Source organism: Schistocerca cancellata, chromosome 7, assembly GCF_023864275.1.
Source record: "Schistocerca cancellata isolate TAMUIC-IGC-003103 chromosome 7, iqSchCanc2.1, whole genome shotgun sequence".
Lineage (NCBI taxonomy): Eukaryota > Metazoa > Arthropoda > Insecta > Orthoptera > Acrididae > Schistocerca > Schistocerca cancellata.
In genome coordinates, this window is record NC_064632.1 from 63189031 (window position 1) to 63209556 (window position 20526).

General features: G+C 37.5%; 1 protein-coding gene across 1 annotated transcript in view; it reads right to left on the reverse strand.

Moving 5' to 3' along the window:
* Positions 1 to 2112: 2112 nt before the first annotated feature.
* LOC126092644 (apoptosis-resistant E3 ubiquitin protein ligase 1) overlaps positions 2113 to 20526 on the reverse strand; it is a 200254-nt gene continuing 181840 nt past the window's right edge. The window contains exons 16-17 of the mRNA XM_049908367.1: positions 10808 to 11070; positions 2113 to 7843 (exon numbers count right to left, since the gene is read on the reverse strand). Coding sequence (XP_049764324.1) covers positions 7741 to 7843; positions 10808 to 11070 — 366 coding nt within the window. The 3' untranslated portion in view covers positions 2113 to 7740. The remainder of the gene's footprint in view (positions 7844 to 10807; positions 11071 to 20526) is intronic.

The following is a 20526-nucleotide window of genomic DNA, read 5'->3' on the forward strand; positions in this document are numbered from 1 at the left end:
AGTGGACTTGTGACATCATATATGGAGAAAACATACACGAAGTTTGTTGCAAGAGAAGGTAAACTTGATTGATATACCTACAATTTTATTGACATGGCATAAACTCAGGTTGTTGACTGAAAACTTATTTTGCAGTTCCTTCAAGATGAAAAATTGATACCATCCAAAAGTGAGAATGCTGGGAAGTCATCAACTGCAACTTTCAACTCTCGCTGTCACCGCGCCCATCTCCTTAACCTTCACAGCTTTTGCTGGAGACAATGATACTGATTTGTGCTGCAGCCTTAACCCATATCGATTGTGATTGCCTACTCTTTCACCTTCATTAGAATTTTTCAATCTTTTTTCAAAGTCTACGTTTGTTACTGGAAGTAGTAGCAATAAAAAACAAAAAATCTGTTATTCCGGAAACCATTATTTTGAGCAGTTCTGTCAGGTTAAATCAGCAATGAAAAGAACCAGTGTCATCCAAAAGCAGTTGTTTAGGCAATAACTGTCAACCCTAGTGCCACTGCACTTTTCTCAGTGCCAGCTCTCTCTCCTATCCACCAGTTGTGTAGACCGCGACCATCCTTCTCATTTGTGTTGATTTTGTGCTGGCAGGATATGGCTGCATCCTGGAGTGGCTTGTCTGTTCTTGATCGAAGTAAAATAGTGCTGTCTGTGTCTCTGTTATTGGAATTGTGTCCTGAAAGACTCCAATGAAATTAGACCAGCTGATAATCTTATTAATAGGGACAAGGGTTACCCTCCGAGTAAGTTGTGGAACCTTACACTGACATCCCTTGAAACTTGATGCTCTCATTTGGCAGAAGATTTTGACAATTAGTTACAGGAGTGATACCTTGTTTTTGTTTGCCTTCACTACTGGCAGTACTGCCTATATTCCTAGCTGTTAGGGAAATACTCATGGTACTGGATGCGTACACTGCACCCTCTGTTGTACTCTCTGCTGGCCTACATAGGGACACCAGCTCCAGAGTAATACCAGTTCCCAGAAACTCAGGAGTGGCAGTGTCTCACAAAAAGATGGGGACCAGGCAGTCCATCAAAATATCATATTAATGATATGGTTATAATAGAGGGAAACATTCCACGTAGGAAAAATATATCTAAAAACAAAGATGATGTGACTTACCAAATGAAAGTGCTGGCAGGTCGACAGACACACAAACGAACACAAACGAATATGTTTGTGTTTGTTTGTGTGTCTGTCGATCTGCCAGCACTTTCATTTGGTAAGACACATCATCTTTGTTTTTAGATATATAAAATATATTAATTTGACTTGAAGATCCAGCCTTAACCAAAAAAAAAAAAAAGCACTACAAGTTCTTCCACTGGGAAAGCTTATGAAGTTGCAGTGGTTGCTTCGTTTAAAAAAAAAAAAAAAAAAAAAAAAAAAAAAAAGACTTAAATACAGCATAAAGGTGACAGACAGACACATTTGGGTTACAGTCTAGACATTAATCTGGACACCACACTGGCTAAATGTAGTGGCTTGGCATAGTATACAAAATTAAACACAAGTAGAATTTTGTCTGTGACCAAAAATGTTTGTTGGGTAGGTGACATTACGTGAGTCCTCTTTATTTTAATTCCTTTGATCAACCACACAATGGCTGTTTTGTATTTTATCTGTGCAGCCCCTTGCTAAGTAATTCAGACTCATTTGAAGAAGGCTACTCAGCCAAAACTGTGCACTAGTGATGATTACAAAGTAAGGAAATATTTTAATCCAACTAACAATAAAAAGTGCAGTGGATTGTTATCGTTCACTAAATTGGGAATGCCTTGACTAAAAGCCTTCAGAGACAAGAGCGGTAAGTGAAGTAAAGTAATTTATAAAGAGCAGAACTGAAGTTAATTTTTATGTTTCTCAAACTTCCAAAATGCCTCTCATACAGTGTAGCTCTGGAGAATGTAAGGGCAGGTTGTGGTTGTTCTTGCTGTTGTTGTTGTTCTTCTTCTCCTTCTCCTTATCATATGGATCTCTGTTTGATTTTTGAAGAGTATGTGTGAAATGTTGGATGATGGAAAGACAGCGAGTAAGGAGAAAGATATATGTACACAGGTTTGGGGTAATAAGTTACAAATAAATTTTACTAGGCTAAAGAAACGTTTTTATTACTACAAAAATCCAAAATGGGAACAATAGTAACATTTGTAAAAATAATTTTTTTTCACTGGACTATTTCTATAGCTGTATTATTTACAAAAAGCCTGTTTACAATACCAAAATTTTAGAACAGTCTAGAAATTTATTAGTAAAGCACTAGCAGGTGACAGATGACCACAAACTGCCAAAACACTGCAGTGCATTTTTTAAAGTCATATGTCAGCATACGGTATTGAATGTGTGTTGAACAATAATCACATTGCACATGCACATCTCAGTTCAGAAGGAAGTATTATTGCAAAATAAAACCACAAACAAGTTGTGAATAATTCCCACACTCTAACGTTGTAATTGACTTAATAGCTAGGACAGTACAATACGTTACCTTATCCATTAACACATCACGAACATAAAAAAAAAGGACAAGTATTGCTTATGTCTGCATTCACTGGATATTCTGGTGCACTGTTTCTCATGTTGTGCACTTACTAATGTATGTTAAAGCCCCGTAAATTATTAAAATATCACAGTGTCTTATTAAATTCATTTTAAAACAATATTTATCAAACAATACTGTCATCACTAAACATCTCTTTTATTGCTACAATAACAAATATTGTCATCTATGGTTATCCCTCAAACAAAGCATCACGAGATGCCTTTTGCAATTAGTTACTGCCAGGACTTCCACTATGTGGAACCTGGTAATTGGAGTTAACACTAACCTACCCTGCTCATGCAACAGTTTTATTAATCAAAATATGGAATCTGAAATCTCATTTTGCCTGTGACAAAAATGAAGATGAAATGTACCCAAGTATATTAAAAGATTTATTAATTTTCTGCATTAGTCTGATCAGAAGTTTCAGCTTTTACCTGATTCTATGAATCAATTATGCTCAGTTTCTTACATTTCTCCTAACATTTCTGTGCAAATAAATAAATGTATGAACAAAAACTAACGGTAACTGTCAAGAGACCATGTTCTTGTACATATGTATCTTTTACAAATTATGATATATGTTACAGACATTAACAACAACAAATAAAAGACCCTACTTACAGAAACCAGAAAAAGCAAAAAGAGAAAACAATTATTGCAACAAAATCACTTATCTTTTAAAATATGATGCTGATGTTTCTTTACTAAAGAACAATTATTTCTGAATCTTAATAATGCGCTCATGCTCAGAGGATAACAAACAGCATTTATGTGCTACAATGTGAAGGCAAAAATTGTGCCTGATGCACGAGTGCATCCAATATTACAAAAATACTGATGAATAGTTTGTCACATTTTCATATCAGTCCCTGACATTTTCACCCAAGGTAATTATGTACATAACATAAGCACACGAATGTAGTTTATTATCAATCATGAACTTCCAGAAATAAAAATAGGAACACCTTAAACTAAAAACAAATCTATACACAAGTTGTACATTGATTTTGCACAACTTGCAGATACATTACATTGTATTATAATATGAAAATAAAATTATTGCTAGTGTTTCTGAAAGTTTTTTATCAGTAATAATCTGCATTCCAGAGGCAGACCTGCAACATTTCACAGAAGGTTAATGATCTGGTACAGCAGAGCTCACAAGATATTTAATAGCAGTGGCCCATGAGTGATTGGTTTATCGATGGACATATAAAAAGCACATGCTGAGTCCTCGACACAAACATAATGTTTATAGGAAGTTTTATTGCAGTAAACTTCAACTTAACTAGTAAAATAGGCTGCATCTGGGCTACATTCTAGAACTGTATTTTATTATAGTCTTAATAGTCAAGACTACAAAATCAAAAAGGAAAATACTCTTAAAGGTTGCAATTTCCTCAGTGTTTTGAGGGATACATATTGCAATGTTTTAGTTTTTCCACTAATTGGTTCTTGTGATGTATGGATTAAATCTTAATTCTTCATAATCAACTTAGACAAAGCTTAAATGTTGCACATTTCACAGAACACACATTGGGAACCACGGGCTATGAAATTCAAATGACGTGACTGAATGTTCACAATTAACAAAAACATTAAAAATCACTAAACTAGCACAAATTTAAAGTTGATATTTCTTCTGGGCATTCATGACAACTTAGTGTGAATGCATGGATAATCATAAAACAAGAAATTATAAATGGATAAATAGTTATGTCTCCCTGCAAAACTATTTTGCTACATATCACGCAATCACTTTGAGTAACATTTAGTGATGAGGTAAATCCATTTACTTGGAAATAAAATTTACTGTTATTTTAATAAACTAGAAAATATTGGGGAATCATCACATATTACATTGTTCCTAATATGTAACCAGTTTTCTTACAGTGTATGTGAATTCATAAATGCCAAATATTTTACCTATGTATGTAATACTATTCCCAATATAAATAACAACATCTCACACACAGTTACTTCATTTCTGGGTATGCTCTCAATTATGATGTTGCTGTGGCACACTTACATTAATCCTCAAGTGGAAATAGAAAATATCAATTACAGATATGATGTAATCTTTAGAGAGATGTACATTAATGCATCCTTGATAGAATGTCCTAAACGTTACAAGGCATGCGGTATTTTAGCGTGATAGTTACATTGATAGCATTTCTGTGATGGTGATCCAGTTCTCTCACGTATTTCATCACCAGAGGATTAATTCCCTCTGATATTAGCACCAAATGATCTGTTGGATGGTATTGCATATTCTAAACCATAGTTGTATGTTTCAGCCTAATGTTAACCCATGACCTGTCAATTATGAAGTATAAATGGGAATCTGAAATAAAGGTTTCAGATACTATCTGACAGGTCTCAAGACAGTCCACCTTCATACTATAGCTTCAAAGAGCTAAGTAAAGCTGAATAGTTGCAGAAATGGAAAATAAAGACGTTTCCTACTTAGCATACAAAAACAGCGCCACAGCTTCTAAGTAACGAAATATGAAAATATTAATAAAGCTAATGATGTTAATTTTTTACTAAAGTAAGAAAATCCAACACAACACTCCAAAAGCAACACATCTCTCTTCGTTACCAGCAAACTAATACATTATTGCTGCTGACAGTAACACTATAATTTTCAGTTAGCATAAATGGCTCGGAGCACACGAAAGTGCAATATACAAATATGGCACAAAAATTTTCAGTTGTATATTATAAAATGATATGCACAAAGTCATGAAAGAACAGATGTAACACACTCACAATTTTACAATCAGCAAGTTAGATGTAAATGTAGCAACTGAACTCAGAAACTTGTTCAACTACAAATACCCACATATAGGGACAATGAAAAGTTATAGCTATAAAAATATTTCAGAATCTATTTTTTACTAATCTTATTTGAAATAAAGGATTGTTACTAACAGCTTAAAAGCTTTTTTTTATTTTATTTTAAAGCAATAAAATACATCCCATCCAAAAACGTGTCCTGAGTAATGAGAGTGATGCTCTTGGGATATTTCAATGCAGTGGCCAGACAGTGTCATTGGAAGCTTGAAGTGGTAAAACAAAGGTCCCACATATCAAATTTGCAAGTTCTATCTTTAAAAACATAGAAGTGTGAAAAAGAGAAAAGTCAATTCACAGAAAGATAGATAAAATTTTTGGCTTTTGTGCCAACTATGCAAACATGGGATCCAGTGAAACTCTGTATATTACACTTCCTACCTTCTTCCTCTTCAATGAGGGAAGAAAAGGTTGCCTTCCACTATGGAAGAGAAAAGATAACTGTTTATGTTTAATTATGTGTCTTGAATGGTGTTCTTTTTCAATACAAAATTTACACTGTGAGATACACATAGTACCATAGCCTCAAATGTTGAAATTCCCAACTTTGGACAAAAACCAGAGTTTGAAAGCCTCAGAAAGTTTTAAATTATAATGTTTTTAGGCCTGTCTGCAACTCAGCACTTCCTCTCAAGGGCGAGTGGTTGTTTGTTCTCTCAGTCATTAATTAGCTGTCATTGCTTATTGGAGTTCCCTTGGTAACCATTTTATCTATCTTTATGCAGTGTGGACGTAATCCTAGCCTATATAGAATGAAATTAAAATTAGGGTCTCACTATGCTTTGTGAGGTAATAAGTATCCCCAAAACAGGAACAAATTCATTCAAGTGGAAGTACAAATCACATCTCAATTTAGAACTCCCACAAAATTACGGCTCCTATCCACAATTTATTTTAGCCAAATTTGTCACTATTTTAGGACATCAGTTTTCCTTTTGTAAGTAATAATGAAACTCAACAAAGGACAAAAGGTATAATACTGAAACTGTGAAAAGATTTTTGTTCTGTTTTGAGAACTAAGATTTGTATTTAACATAGTATGGTCCCATTACAAACCTAAGGAATGGCATTTCTATCTATTTCTATAAAGCCTTTGGGAAAAGCAGAAATTGTATCATCTGGAATGTTTAAAATGTATCTCATACTACTAGAGTAGTAAAGACTTTACAGAGTGTTTAATGACTGAGTATGGCATAAGTTTTAGAAACTCTCTCTGAAGGTTTGGACTCTACACAACCCTAATGAAACAGTAACTATTACATCAACAGTTGAAGTAATTACTTTACAGATTTTCAATCTCCGACCAGCAGAAAAGAAATTACATAAAAGCAATTACTTAAAGCTGATGTACAGATAGTTTTACAAATATACCAGACCTGATCTTTCATTACTCTAAATATAATCTCATATAAATAGCTTGTCATCTCCTACAAATAGTCTAAAATTAATTCATTTGTACAAAGTTTCATAGACATGGTCAGTATCTGAGAATATTACACAAAACTAGCTAAATGTCACTCTTGTACTTACAAAATTGAATTATCACTGTATCTGAGGTCAGTAAAATAGAGATGGATTTCTTCATACAACTTCCACCTCTTGTTCTTTATCACAAGAAGGTTGCAGATTTAAATTAAAAGTTTCAATCACAGTACTAAAAACATGAGATTATGAAAATTGCAATATCAAAAAAGTAGCAAATGGCATAGGAACTTATCAGACAAATTAAATAAACACAAATGTAAGTAATGCTATTGCAAATGCACAAGTATTAAAGATCTACAGAAATTACCTGACAAAGCAATATGACTGACTGCACAAACCAAGGCATGTTATGAGCCATGAAAGTGTGCAGGAGTAGATGTATCCTGTAAGAGGTTGTATTTGTTCTTTTTTTTTTACACACTAGTTGAGCAAAACATATCATCCAAAATTGGAGTATGACAGGCCTCAAGATAAATATCTAGGCCTTCATATAACCCTGCCAATGCTCTGCTTAATTTACTGTACAGCGCACATTATGTTTCCTGTTATTTCTCATACTAAAGCCAACATTTCCTGAGCATACCAACAGCTCACTTGTGCTACAAAATAGCAGGCCAGGCAAATGATGTGAAAGGCTTCATAGAGATTAAAGACACAGAGCAGCTTTACTATCCCTGTGGAGCCTATTACATTTATTCAACACACATAATACACACCCTAGTGTTTCGCTGGAGCCATTTTGTAATGTGAAGTGGTGGTGATCGATGTGTCAAATGCAGTTTTTCAGTGCATCAAACTATATACTTATTGTAAAATGTCATTTGACATTCTGATGACATCATATCATTCCAAAACCCTCTGTACCCTCACTGATGGCTAGTAACAGAGCCTTTTCAAATTGCTCATAGCTTTCGTAATCGGGGAGGCACAGCTGGTTGAAACTGGAAAGAGAAATACAACAGAAAAATTAAATATACAGCAGATTTCAGAAGTAATGAACTACATGCAATATTTATTGTACAGAAAATGGGGTAAAGGAAGGTTGTAATTTACCTCTAAATTTGCAAGGATCACAATTCCTTATCTTATATCTTGTTACAGTCCTTTGGATCAAATAAAGAACATAGACAAGGAAACAATTTTTTGTCTTATACTATACTTGTATAAATCACAGTTAAAGTGAAGTTAACTTGTATTACTATCCACAAATATAGCCAAAGAGTAAATTTACAGGGAACCTCTATGAACTCAAAGCTCACTGAAGATACCTCTGTCAAATGGAGAGTTGTCTATATTACTCAGTATTTTTATTGCTCACTATAATATATTAAATATGTTATATTATTAAGCTGTGTTAATGCAGAAGACAGTTCTGTAGAACAAAAGGGCATGAAAGGATGCCAAACAGGCTAAAATTTTCCTACATATTTCCATTGAATGATAGATACTTTGAAATGTAAAACTTGCTGAACTGAGCTCATTAAGTAGCATATCAATGTACTAATTATGTGAATCATTAATAAAGTTCTACTTCTAGGACTCATGGGTCACTTTCATATCTTTAAAGTGGCATGATATAAGTTTTCGGTGGAAACTTAAAACAGATCATTATGAATCAATTGTATACGATTCCAGCTACCATCTGGGGCATGTCTATCATTATCAATTTTAGCAAACAGAGCAATAAGCTTGTGCCATCAGCAAGTTTACAGTTTAGGTGGCCACTTACATGGGTTAATAACAGTTGTCTACCCAGCTCCGGACCATGTGTGATGATATATTTCATGTTCCTTGTGTGTTAGATTAATTTTCAGAGTACTCTTGCAATGAAATTTGTAAATGAGACAAGTTGCCTTCAGCAATTTAAGTAAAACTCCATCCAGCAAGGAAAGTAGCATTAATGGCTCAAGATTTTTTTCTTCTATTGTCTTTTCTAAGGTTTTTGTTTCTTTAAGTACAAATTATGGTCAAAACAATTAAAGCTCTTTTACAGGTTAAAGAAAATGCCAGCAGGATAACTTTTTGTTTGACAAAGTAGTTCACAGGTGAAAGGCCAGATGTCAGTGTCCAATGAGTACAATATTTCAGCAAATAACCGTGTTGCCATCATCAGATGCATTGACGAACTTAATGCACAGGAGCTGGTGTCGGGCTTATATCTCCACCCCATTCCTCCTATGGTGTTCTGTATGAGGTCCATACCCAGGCCAGTACCCCCCCCCCCCCCCCCCCCCCAATCCTTGATTAACAAAGAACTATTGAAATTACTTCTACACCTGGCCAACCAGTTCAGTTTCTGGAGGTGGGAATGGAAAAAAGGCCACTAGACATCAAACATCAAAATACAACTGTACATCAGAGAAAATACCTTCTGATGATGCTCCTTCCCAGACCATCATCACTCTCATGGCCAAGCAACTGAACAAGGACATGGCTTCAGTTCTTAAGAAAGGACTCAGTTTTGCACCAATCACCAATCACTGACATCATTAGTGCAGTGGAACAGGCAATTGCATTTTGGGGCTGAAATTTATCTAATTTGCTTCAAATCCCAAGCTACTTTCCTGCACATTGAGCTCCATCACATTATGGCTCACATCCAAACTTCAGTGTAAATCAATCCAACCAACAAACACGAGCTCTCAACGAACACAAGCTCTCCACTTCAGCAGCAGACACCCCTTGCATGTCAAAAACATGCTATAAAAAGGAAAGAAATCTGCTTTAACAGTGAACCTGTTAACTCTTATGGCAATTCTCTGTCCCAGCTTTTTTCTCTCCTACAATTACCCCTCAGATTTTGTCCAATAACAAATCTGCCAGACAGTCCAGTGCTCAATTGTTGAGCATGCTCTACAGCTTGACTGAAAACACCATACCATGTAGCCTAACTGAAACTTACTGTTCATCACCAGTTTCCCAGAAGCCCACTGATGGGAACTTCGGTTTCAGCATATCCTTTAGTACTGGCACCCTCCCTGACTCTAACCATGTTATCCCACTCTTTTCCTCCTCCTTCCTCTATCGGCATTCATCAGATGCATTATTTCTCTTCTTTATTTTATGTTTTCTTCATCTATGTTTTTGTTATTTATTTATCATCCTATGTTAAGATCATACATGTTATTTATTTTACTCTTTCCACTTCCCATTTGCTTTTCATCTATATCCATTATTATGTCTCACTGTCACTAACTTCATCATCTTTGAACTGGACATGGGGCAATACTTACATATGTAATATTTTTACTTCCTACTCTGACGTTTTTTTCCATCATCTTTGACTCCTTTTGTCCCCAAGAATGATGAGTCCGTCTCTGAACCTGGATATCAAGTGACTTATCCCCTTCCCTATCCAAACCACCCAGCCAGTTTGCCCTTTTCGCTCCTGAAGAAGGGACTTACGGTTCTAAAAGCTATATGTATTGTATTTTTAAGTTTAACTGTGTTAAGAGTGGTGTCTCCTAAAGCAGGGGTCACCAAACTATGGCCCGCAGGCCGTATCTGGCCCACGATGTCAGCTCATCCAGCACACAGGTGGTACTTAAATGTGCTTCATAAAATGTATGGAACATGAGGCCTTGTGACACAATTTAAATTTAAAAATTATTTTTAGAACAAATGGAGATCTTAAATGTTATTTTTAGAATAATATCCAGCTCCTGGTTGCTATGTTCCTTCAACTTAGCATTTTCAGTTTTAAATTCTTGTATCTAGGTATAGCACAGAATGCTGGTGCAGCCCACGCTTTTCGTTTTATCAGTTATCTGGCCTGTTGTGAAAGAAGTTTGGTGGCCTCTGCCATAAAGGTAAGTACTGGCCAGTACAAATGTGTCTTGCAAATTTAAATTAAAAATTATATCACACAAAATACTAACAACTAGGAAGGAAGAATTAAAACAAACCATGTGTGAGCTGTTGGCAAGCTTCCAAAAGTGGGTGCAGCTGTTATCTGGAATCGAGGACTGAGTTCAGCAAAGCCCCCAGGTGGTAGCTGTGAACAGCCTGTGGCAAACTGGAGTAGCCTTGCCAGCTCTTCTTGTGTAAAATTGCTGACTGCTGTCCAGAACCAGTCAAGCACTCTTCGGAACTCAGGAGATCCACCAGATACAACATGATTTGCACGAAAGTCAGCAATGCTGTATTCCCCGGTTCCACATAGCAGCAGCTGAAAACAAAATTCCCATTATATTAATCCAATTGATACTATTAGTAAATAAATTCCACGGTGTCTCTCTGAATTCAGATTCTTTTTTTCCCCTCTGCCTACTTGCTTTTTGTTTTGTGAAATCACAAAGTTCCCAACCCCTAACACAATTCTGTGAATGACTGTAGGTGTTATGCACAGCAAATATTTCCTGCAGGCATTAAAGTTCTGTCACCAAAAGAATGGAAGGAAAATTTAAGTTTAAAGTCTCATCAGTGGTAAGCTCATTGGAGATGGGGCACAAATACAGATGAGGGAAAAATCTGACCATGTCCTTTTCAAAGGAACCACAATGACATTAATATTTATTACTTTATAAACCACTTAAAACTCAAATCAGAATGACTATTGGGGATTTGGACCCCCAGCCCTCCAAAATGTTAGTTACTGTACCAAGTGACTTGGTATCTGTCACCACAGACAGAGCTGATAATGAACTTTTTGCAATGATGTATGAGGATCCAAAGAAATTTATCAAAGCAAAATATTGAAAAAAAATTCATTTTTTGTTTACTGAATCAGTAAATTTGGAGACTTTAATGCTCAAAGAATTAAACTTTACAGGATATGAAAAAGCTTTATTTTATTCTGATGAGAGACAGTTTTCCACAAAATATTCACTGTATGGAATTAGTGTAGTAAATAAAAGTAAAGAGCCTATTCAGGATCTGGAGTTTAGCTCATATTAGTTTTGTGGTGAATGACAAAATAGTTTTGATATTCCATTACAATTGGCTCTAGGTAAATCCCTCTATTAGACCATATTGTTCACATATTCTGGCTTTCTTCAAACTGATACTGAAACTATGTGTTAGGTGAGGAACGGTGTGGTTTTCAGTTTTCAGTTTTCAGTTTTTTTTAAGGATTGCACTCCCTCTGCTACTAGTTTTGTATGTCCTTGTGAATAATTAATATACATTAATTACAATTTATCAGGTGTTAGTATGGTTTATTCATATTACCTTTTTAACTTAACAATTTGAAATTATATTCTTGTATCTTCTTTTACATCATTAAATCATGCAAGTACCCAACAAAATGACCAACAAGCTTGGGAATTAAGGTATAAAATATTCATGAAGGATATTTTTAATCATATACCATAATGCTAATCTGACATTAAAAATTAAAAATCTGAAACAGAAAAAAATCATAGCAGCTGCAATAATCTTGTTTAAAAAAAAAGCTGTGATATGCCATTGGCTTAAGATGAAAGTGAGATGCAGTATATACACTCAACAAATTAAATACCATCTACTGGGTTTTTCAGAAATGTGATTACCAACTCTGAGGGCATATTCCTCATAGCAAAGCAAGAAAAAAAAAGCCACAAAACATGTATGAAAATGTCCTTAATTTTAGGGTTTAATGACAGTTTAAGATCAACACATTCAAGGTAGAATAATCAACTAAAGTTTTTAACCTCCCATGAAAATTCGTTATCTAATGGTACTGCTACAAGTAACTCTCCTGAAGTATTCATTGTATCCTCAATCATGATGTAATGCTATGGGGATGTGTTTACTTTGACATTTATATACACTCCTGGAAATTGAAATAAGAACACCGTGAATTCATTGTCCCAGGAAGGGGAAACTTTATTGACACATTCCTGGGGTCAGATACATCACATGATCACACTGACAGAACCACAGGCACATAGACACAGGCAACAGAGCATGCACAATGTCGGCACTAGTACAGTGTATATCCACCTTTCGCAGCAATGCAGGCTGCTATTCTCCCATGGAGACGATTGTAGAGATGCTGGATGTAGTCCTGTGGAACGGCTTGCCATGCCATTTCCACCTGGCACCTCAGTTGGACCAGCGTTCGTGCTGGACGTGCAGACCGCGTGAGACGACGCTTCATCCAGTCCCAAACGTGCTCATTGGGGGACAGATCCGGAGATCTTGCTGGCCAGGGTAGTTGACTTACACCTTCTAGAGCACGTTGGGTGGCACGGGATACATGCGGACGTGCATTGTCCTGCTGGAACAGCAAGTTCCCTTGCCGGTCTAGGAATGGTAGAACAATGGGTTCGATGACGGTTTGGATGTACCGTGCACTATTCAGTGTCCCCTCGACGATCACCAGTGGTGTACGGCCAGTGTAGGAGATCACTCCCCACACCATGATGCCGGGTGTTGGCCCTGTGTGCCTCGGTCGTATGCAGTCCTGATTGTGGCGCTCACCTGCATGGCGCCAAACGCGCATACGACCATCATTGGCACCAAGGCAGAAGCGACTCTCATCGCTGAAGACGACACGTCTCCATTCGTCCCTCCATTCACGCCTGTCGCGACACCACTGGAGGCGGGCTGCACGATGTTGGGGCGTGAGCGGAAGACTGCCTAACGGTGTGCGGGACCGTAGCCCAGCTTCATGGAGAAGGTTGCGAATGGTCCTCGCCGATACCCCAGGAGCAACAGTGTCCCTAATTTGCTGGGAAGTGGCGGTGCGGTCCCCTACGGCACTGCGTAGGATCCTACGGTCTTGGCGTGCATCCGTGCGTCGCTGCGGTCCGGTCCCAGGTCGACGGGCACGTGCACCTTCTGCCGACCACTGGCGACAACATCGATGTACTGTGGAGACCTCACGCCCCACGTGTTGAGCAATTCGGCGGTACGTCCACCCGGCCTCCCGCATGCCCACTATACGCCCTCGCTCAAAGTCCGTCAACTGCACATACGGTTCACGTCCACGCTGTCGCGGCATGCTACCAGTGTTAAAGACTGCGATGGAGCTCCATATGCCACGGCAAACTGGCTGACACTGACGGCGGCGGTGCACAAATGCTGCGCAGCTAGCGCCATTCGACGGCCAACATCGCGGTTCCTGGTGTGTCCGCTGTGCCGTGCGTGTGATCATTGCTTGTACAGCCCTCTCGCAGTGTCCGGAGCAAGTATGGTGGGTCTGACACACCGGTGTCAATGTGTTCTTTTTTCCATTTCCAGGAGTGTAGATATGTAGTCAATCTTCCTTGAATGTTTCTCGTGTGTACTACCTATAGCAATGAGTTACCTTATAAGAGTTCCATTTAACAAAGGCAGGTTCATTCATTCTATGGGCAGGTAAATGTGATTTTACATGTAAGGTCACAAAAATGGTAATGGATGTGGACTGTATCAAAGTGTGTTTCCAGTCAAAAGACAACAGGGTAATTCAACTGTTACTGCTGTTTATCATTATGTTCAGGTAGTATCCATACCACTAAAAATGTCAGATCAAAGTAGACCACAAAGAATGCATTCTGCAGGCTGTCAAAGAATATCCACATATCGACAAATGACGTGGTGCCATTCCATCTGATACATCTTATAATATGAGCAATTAATGTATCAGAATCATGTTTAATATGTGCAGGATCTTTTGCTTGCCAATAACTAACAACAGAACTTTTGCCAATGTTTCACTCTTCAGAATGGTAATCCATTATTTGTACTTGCAGTTTTGCTTACACATGGGGCAACTTTTGGGAGATATGGGACAGCAAATTTTTACAAAAACTTTTTGCGGGCAAACAAAAATTCTCATGCTACAATTCAAGCTAAACATCATCAGTTTGTAATTGATATGCAAGCTGTAATTCTCCGTAACTGTCTGATTAAGTTTATATATTCTCTCAGCATGTTTCACAGATATTATCTATAAGGAATTTATTCAGAGCAACAGCCCCTGAAAATAAGAGGAAACAAATAGTCTGGGTATGATGGGACTCCAACACATTTCAGTCACACTGTTGTAAATCCACTGTATGATATTTGTGGCGAATTATTGTCTGTGGAGTCTCCAAACACAGTAAACATTCCTAATGTAGTGACGCTTCATAAAAGTGTCATGAAAACTTAGAAAAGAAAGTGACATAATAGAGGAGTGTTTGAAAGATTGTGACAGTCCATGGTCAATGAGCGTTTGAGTTTATATACATAAGAGGAGCATATTTGGTACATTTTTTGTTATCAGTTTCTGACCTGAGAACTTAGAAGAATTTTCTTTCATTAATTACAAATGAAGGATTTACGTATACAGGGTGATTCAAAATTCCTATTACAGGCTTCTCGGGTTGTAGAGTGGACTTAATAGATGAAATTTTGATAATGAACACATGTCCATGAATTTCCAATAAGGAACCCATGTCCAGGAATGTACCATTTGGATGTAAAATTAGTTCCAGGATCAGATCATTTTCAAATCTCCTTTTTCAGGATATGCATATAAGCTGAGAAGAGGATGTCATCGTGAATCCCTTTCCTAATTATGACGTATGACATCACATAACACCTATGTCCAACTACAACAACAACAACCACAAGACATTGGTATATTTGAAATTAGTAGGGTTTGGCTGAGGTGCTCCATGGATATGATGGACTCTCGACCTTGAAGAGAACGTCCTCTGACATGCAAAGAACCCGAGAACAACTACTTTAGACACTGCCCATGCCATGTGCTCCTACAGCACACAGGTCAGAGCTCATTGTGTCCACTGTGTGTGTACTGTGAAGTGGGAGATTTGAAAGTAATCCGATCCTCAAACTGATTTTACGTCTAAATGGTACATTTCTGAGCGTAAGTTCCTTATCAAAACTCCATCTACTAAGTTCCCTGTACAACCCCTATAAACCTGTAGTGGGAATTTTGAATCACCCAGTATATGCCATTTTAGCCCTTTTTTCTTCTTTTTGTGTGAGGAATTCAATCCACCAGCCCTTCCAAAGAAAGAATCAAGTATGTAAAGTATTTCAGTCACATCTTGTACATCACATTGTTTGCTTAATTTTTTTTTTATTTATATTTTCTCTATTCAAAGGTTTTTCTCCAGCATAACAAATACCTGGAAATTATTACACCTGTTACATTAAATCTTAATTTATCTCCTCAGGCTGTCCCTCCAGGTGTTCCGATCTTGTATATCTTCTTCCTCTGCACCAAGTCTTATCATTGTTAATCGTACATTTTGATTTTGGAGCCAGGCGGTCATAGTACATCCTCTTCTCTTCTTTCCCTCAGATTCCCATTCCAGGAACGTTTTCAGAATTCTGGCTTCCTCCAGTCTTCTTACATGCATGTACCATTGTAATTTCCTTCTATCCATCATGTCATGTATTCTTTCTCTTACTTCCATTCTCTCTATTATTCCACCATTTCTTACTTTCTAGAAATTCTTGCTCATCTTCTCCAGAAGTCCAATTCTACTGCTTGCAGTTTTTTTATATGTTTCAAATTAGTAGTCCAAATCTCTACTCCATACATAACTATGCTCTCTAATACTGATTTATATATGATTTTTTTTTATTCGGTTTATTATATTTCTTCTCCATAAGATTGAGTTGAACATCCCAATGACCTTCCTTCCACTACAAATTCTTTTATTAGTTTCACCTCTGACTTTCCCTTCATCTCTAAAATGGATCCCAAATAACAGAAAGTATTGACCTTCTTAATTTTCTTTCCCTCCATGTATAAGTCACCTGGATTATTAGTGAGGTATTCTGTTTTCTGGTAATCTATCTTCAATCCCCATTTTCTGTATTCCATTGCTATAATTTGCAACCTCTCCATATTGCTTGATCATAAGCAAAAAAATTGTATCTGATAATATAAATGGATTTACTATGTAACAATAAAATGAAAAGAATAGTTGCTTCTCACCATGTAGTGGGGTGCTGAGTTGCAGAAAGGCGCAATAAAAAAGACTGTAGGAAAGTTAGCTTTCGGCCAACAAGGCCTTTGTCAAAATTTGAAATTATTGGTATATCTGAACACTTCTTAAATAAGGAGATAATCCAGATGCTTCCTATACCAGGATACAGATTGGCTGGCAGCTTTTCTAGGAGCTCTTTGCAGTGTGGGGGAGTAGCCATGTATGTGAAAAACAGCATCCCATTTGAGTCAATTGATGTTTCACAGTACTGCACTGAAAAGGTGTTTGGATGTTGTGCAGGTGTGATTTAATTTAATGGAGCTAAACTTCTAACTGTTGTTATTTATAGATCCCCAGACTCCAATTTCACAACATATTTGCTAAAGCTAGAGGAGGTTCTTGGTTCACTTTATAGGAAATACAAAAAGTTAGTTAAATGTGGTGGCTTCAACATTAATTGTATAAGTGATTGTGCAAGGAAAAAGATGCTGATAGACCACCTTAATTCATATAATCTTATGCAAACCGTATTCTTTCAACGAGAGTGCACGGGAACAGTAGAACAACCATAGACAACATTTTTGTTCATTCCTCATTACTAGAAGGGCATTCTGTTAGCAAAAAGGTGAATGGCCTTTCAGATCATGATGCACAAATTTGAACTCTAAAAGATTTTTGTGCTGCAACACATGTTAAATATAGTTATCAACTGTTTAGGAAAGCTGATCCAGTTGCTGTAGAGACCTTTGTAAACCTTATCAAGGAACAAGAGTGGCAAGATGTTTATAGTGCTGATACAGTAGATGATAAATATAATGCTTTTCTCAAGGCTTTTCTCGTGCTCTTTGAAAATTGCTTTCCGTTAGAACATTCAAAACAGGGTACTAGCACAAACAGGCAGCCTGGGTGGCTGACTAGAGGGATAAGAATATCTTGTGGAACAAAGTGGCAATTATATCGAAACGTTAGAAACAGGCAAAATCTAAATGCAGTAGCCCATTACAAACAGTATTGTAAGGCACTTAAAAATGTTATTAGAAAGGCAAAAAGTATGTGGTATGCAGATACAATAGCTAAGTCTCAGGATAAAATTAAAACCATATGGTCAGTCGTAAAGGAAGTGGCTGGTCTGCAGAGACAGGTCGAGGATATAGAATCAGTGTGTAGTGGGAATGTCCATGTTACTAATAAGTTGCATATGTGTACAGTATTTAATAATCACTTTTTGAATATAGCAGGTGAACTAAATAGAAACCTAGTCCCAACAGGGAATCATATAGCGCTCTTAGAAAAAAGTGTTCCGAGACTGTTACCTGAAATGCTCCTCCATGATACTGACAAGAGGGAGATTGAGTTAATAATTAAATCACTAAAGACCAAGAACTCTCATGGATGTGATGGGGTATCTAGCAGAATACTGAAGTATTGTTCTATGTATGTTGGCCCAGTACTTAGCCATATCTGTAACTTTTCCTTTAGGAGTGTTCGGTTTCCTGACCGATTAAAGTACTTGGTAGTGAAGCCACTTTATAAAAAGGGAGACAGGGATAATGTTGACAATTTTAGACCTATTTCTATGCCATTGGTGTTTGCTTAAGTTATCGAGAAGGTTGTATATACAAGGTTACTGGAGCATTTAAATTCACATAATTTGCTGTCAAACATACAGTTTGGTTTTAGAAATGGTTTAACAACTGAAAATGCTATATTCTCTTTCTCTGTGAGGTTTTGGACGGATTAAATAAAAGGTTGCAAACACTAGGTGTTTTCTTTGATTTAACGAAGGCTTTTGACTGTGTTGACTACAAAATATTACTGCAGAAGTTGGACCATTATGGAGTAAGGGGAGTAGCTTACAATTGGTTCACCTCTTACTTTAAGAACAGAAAGCAGAGGGTAATTCTCCACAATATTGAGAGTGGCAGTGATGTTCAGTCCCAATGGGGCACTGTTAAGTGGGCCGTTCCCCAAGGGTCGGTGCTGGGGTCACTGCTGTTTCTTATTTATATTTATTTATATACATGATATGCCTTCTAGTATTACAGGTGATTCAAAAATATTTCTGTTTGCTGATGACACCAGCTTGGTAGTGAAGGATCTTGTGTGTAATATTGAAACAGTATCAAATAATGTAGTTCATGAAATAAGTTCATGGTTTGTGGAAAATAATTTGATGCTAAATCACAGTAAGACTCAGTTTTTACAGTTTCTAACTCACAATTCAACAAGAACCGATATTTTGATCAGACAGAATGGGCATATTATAAGTGAGACAGAACAGTTCAAGTTCTACATCTACATCTACATCCATACTCCAAAAGCCACCTGACGGTGTGTGGCGGAGGGTACCTTCAGTACATCTATCGGTTCTCCCTTCTATTCCAGTCTCGTATTGTTCGTGGAAAGAAGGATTGTCGGTATGCCTCTGTGTGGGCTCTAATCTCTCTGATTTTATCCTCATGGTCTCTTTGCGAGATATACGTAGGAGGGAGCAATATACTGCTTGACTCTTCGGTGAAGGTATGTTCTCGAAACTTTGACAAAAGCCCGTACCGAGCTACTGAGCGTCTCTCCTGCAGAGTCTTCCACTGGAGTTTATCTATCATCTCCTTAACGCTTTCGCGATTACTAAATGATCCTGTAACGAAGCGCGCTGCTCTCCATTGGATCTTCTCTATGTCTTGTATCAACCCTATCTGGTACGGATCCCACACTGCTGAGCAGTATTCAAGCAGTGGGCGAACAAGCGTACTGTAACCTACTTCCTTTGTTTTCGGATTGCATTTCCTTAGGATTCTTCCAATGAATCTCAGTCTGGCATCTGCTTTACCGACAATCAACATTGTATGATCATTCCATTTTAAATCACTCCTAATGCGTACTCCCAGATAATTTATGGTATTAACTGCTTCCAGTTGCTGACCTGCTATTTTGTAGCTAAATGATAAAGGATCTATCTTTCTGTGTATTCGCAGCACATTACACTTGTCTACATTGAGATTCAGTTGCCATTCCCTGCACCATGCGTCAATTCGCTGCAGATCCTCCTGCATTTCAGTACAATTTTCCATTGTTACAACCTCTCGATACACCACAGCATCATCTGCAAAAAGCCTCAGTGAACTTCCGATGTCATCCACCAGGTCATTTATGTATATTGTGAATAGCAACGGTCCTATGACACTGCCCTGCGGCACACCTGAAATTACTCTTACTTCGGAAGACTTCTCTCCATTGGGAATAACATGCTGCGTCCTGTTATCTAGGAACTCCTCAATCCAATCACACAATTGGTCTGATAGTCCATATGCTCTTACTTTGTTTATTAAACGACTGTGGGGAACTGTATCGAACGCCTTGCGGAAGTCAAGAAACACGGCATCTACCTGTGAACCCATGTCTATGGCCCTCTGAGTCTCGTGGACGAATACCGCGAGCTGGGTTTCACATGACCGTCTTTTTCGAAACCCATGCTGATTCCTACAGAGTAGATTTATAGTCTCCAGAAAAGTCATTATACTCGAACACAATGTGTGTTCCAAAATTCTACAACTCATCGACGTTAGAGATATAGGTCTATAGTTCTGCACATCTGTTCGACGTCCCTTCTTGAAAACGGGGATGACCTGTGCCCTTTTCCAATCCTTTGGAACGCTACGCTCTTCTAGAGCCTATCCTAGGCATTCGGATAGATAGTAAGTTGTTGTGGAAAGCCCATGACCAGGATCCTGTTCAGAAACTAAATGCTGCTTTATTTACCATTACAACAG